Raw genomic sequence first — 2,689 nt, 5'->3', positions numbered from 1 at the left:
CAGCGGTCATAGCGTATACTTCAGCGGAATATCAAAACAACGGCCCGGGGTGCAAAACGCATCAATGAAAGCGACCCCCTACCACACATTTACACATTTACACCTGTAAATAACCCTATTTGTGTTCTTTGAAATTGAAAAGGATATTGCATTGTGTTTGTTACTTTCGTTGCAGTGGTATGTCTGAAGTGTAATTTGGTATGCTTTTTTTTTGAAGGCCAGTTAACGCTGTTGACAGGAAGTTGTTGCTGCTATGGAAACAAGAAAAGTTTCACAGCGGGTGGAACTTGTCATAAAGTCCGCGATAATAACACCCACCCATTTAGAGGGAAGATATGATTGGTCAATTGTACTGTCATTTGACATTACTCTCTGCCCTCTACCCATATTGCATAGTATTTCTGTTTAGGCCTGTTTTCAATTGTTTGAATATACTTGTTTCATTCAATGTTTATATCTTAGATTAGAGGGTTGGAGCCAATCCAAGCTGACATCGGGTGAAAGCAATTGTACACGTTGGATTTTGGGAGGAAACTGAAGCACACTAAGAAAAACCCACAGCCACAGAGCATCCACACAGAACATCCTTCAGTCAAAGAAATGTAAGACAGTTTATTGATTGCCATACATGTTGACTTTGGCTGATACAGTGTTGAGCTCAAGGATATTTATGTTTTTCTTGCAGCAGCATCTTTGGAATAATTTGTATAAAGCAAATCCTGGGATAAAAAGACCTGGAAGTCCAGCCAAAAAGAAAATGATAATGTAGACCCAGCTAGGATAGGGTATCGCCTCCAATACGGGGAAGTTTTCCTGTAAACATGACACAGAAAATATTCTTTTAATGTGATCATTTGGAGGAATATATCTTACAACAGTTGTGAAACATACCGAGTTTGGATTCCAGGTGAGGTATGTGAGTTCAGAGTTGACTTTGGTGACAAAGTAAAACACAAAGATGACCAAAACGATCAAAGGGCTGACCACTCTCCACGCCGCCTGCCAGAAGATGTTGGGTTTGTGTCCAATCATGAACTCAATGTCTTTGTTAAACCTATCAAAGAAGGTAGATTTGACTTAGGACTCTGTAGGAATGTCATAATAATCAATTGTAAAAGACGTATAACTTCCATTTTGGGACTAAATTATGGGATTATTGCAATAGGCTCAGCTATCTCCTGTTGTCTTAACATCTTACCTGTCCATTCCATACAGGTAGGCCACGGCAGTCATCTCACAGAAGGCGATAATGAGCAGCGGGATGGAGCCTGCGAAGCTGTCGAAGAGGGCTAACCAGTAATTTCCAGACGGCAGAGCAAAGATGAGCGCAATCGAGAAGGACACAAGGCATACGACTCCTAAAGAAATGCGGAAAAACATCTCATTGTGTGTGGTAAGTACCTTATACACAAAGTTACTTAACCCTTACTCTGTAGAAATGTGCCAGCACACATGGGTGAAGGATCATTTACCTGTGAGCACCTCTTTAGGACAGTTCTTAGGAAAGATTTGTAGGTCCTGCAGGGGGACCACGACTCCCTCTATACTTCCAAACATGGTGGAGAGCCCGAGGCAGAAGAGCATGATGAAAAACAGAACGGACCAAAGAGGAGAAACAGGCATCTTTGTGATGGCCTCTGTGAACACAATAAAGGCAAGGCCGGTTCCCTCCACTCCCTGGAAGGCAAGTGCACAATTACCATTTCATTATGAAAGCCCTTTTAGAAGAAAATCTAAAAAAGATTAGCTTTGTGATGAAAAAATGACCCATGAAGTCATTATAAAGACAAACCTTCTGGAATATTGAATTAGCATCTCAACAGAATAACGTAATGTCTCAAAATTAAGAGAAACTTATTTTAGGATAGCATTTTAATATTTTGAGTCATTATTTTTGGAAAGAGTTTCTCATTATAATGTGATACTAGGTCATTATTTCGAAAAAGTCTATTATATTTAAGTATATTTTAGGATTACAACTCATTATTTTCAGATACTAAGTCATTATTTTGGACAGTTTCCTATTATCTTGAGATAGAGTAAAGTCCTTTTAGTTTTAGATACCAAGTCATTATTTTGAGAAATGTTCTCATTATTTTTATTTTTCAAACATTAGGTCATATGACTTTAAGAATAATTCTTATTATTTTTTAGATTATTTAGACTTTATTTTGACACTTTTTGAAAGTGATTATGACCTACAGGATTATTTATTTTTTCAATACAGTCTTAAATAGCCTTTCATTCTCAAAATAATTGTAAACTGAGTAAAAACATATTGATGCCTCCCAAAAAAAAGTCATACTTCACTAAGAAAGGTCCTGAGGTTGCAGGTGCTGAGGTCCAGCCCCTGAATGACCTCTGACCCTGAGATCGTGCTGTTGAGATTCTGCAGAACTTCATCGTAGTTGCCCTCTGTGAACGTCCCCTCAGAAAGATCAAACGCATTTAGCAGCAACAAGATGTTTCTGAAATGGAAAATGTTTAAATGGTGTGACTGAAAAACGATACTTTTGCCTCGATAACAATTAAAGGTCCCATGTCATGGCAAATTCCACTGGTCATAATTCCATTGTTGAGGTATACTAATATATACTAATATAGAAAAATACTGTGCAATTTTTCAAACTCACATTGGTTTCGCATACAGCATCTCTGTAAAGTATGTGTATTCAGCAGTATTCACTTT

The 2,689-nt window shown here is 38.0% G+C and overlaps 1 protein-coding gene across 1 annotated transcript; it reads right to left on the bottom strand.

Moving 5' to 3' along the window:
• Positions 1 to 598: 598 nt before the first annotated feature.
• Positions 599 to 2,468, bottom strand: LOC104958082 (sodium-dependent neutral amino acid transporter B(0)AT1-like; the record flags this gene model as incomplete). Its single annotated transcript, XM_010785792.1, has 5 exons — positions 599 to 813; positions 892 to 1,054; positions 1,199 to 1,358; positions 1,473 to 1,677; positions 2,306 to 2,468. Coding segments are annotated over 5 exons (892 nt in total), but the record flags the coding sequence as incomplete, so codon positions are not given.
• Positions 2,469 to 2,689: the final 221 nt, after the last annotated feature.

Source organism: Notothenia coriiceps, unplaced genomic scaffold (genome assembly GCF_000735185.1).
Source record: "Notothenia coriiceps isolate Sejong01 unplaced genomic scaffold, NC01 NC01_scaffold00028247, whole genome shotgun sequence".
Classification (NCBI taxonomy): Eukaryota; Metazoa; Chordata; class Actinopteri; order Perciformes; family Nototheniidae; genus Notothenia; species Notothenia coriiceps.
The sequence above is the reverse complement of the archived record's forward strand: the minus strand, read 5'-3'. Positions and strand labels throughout refer to the sequence as shown.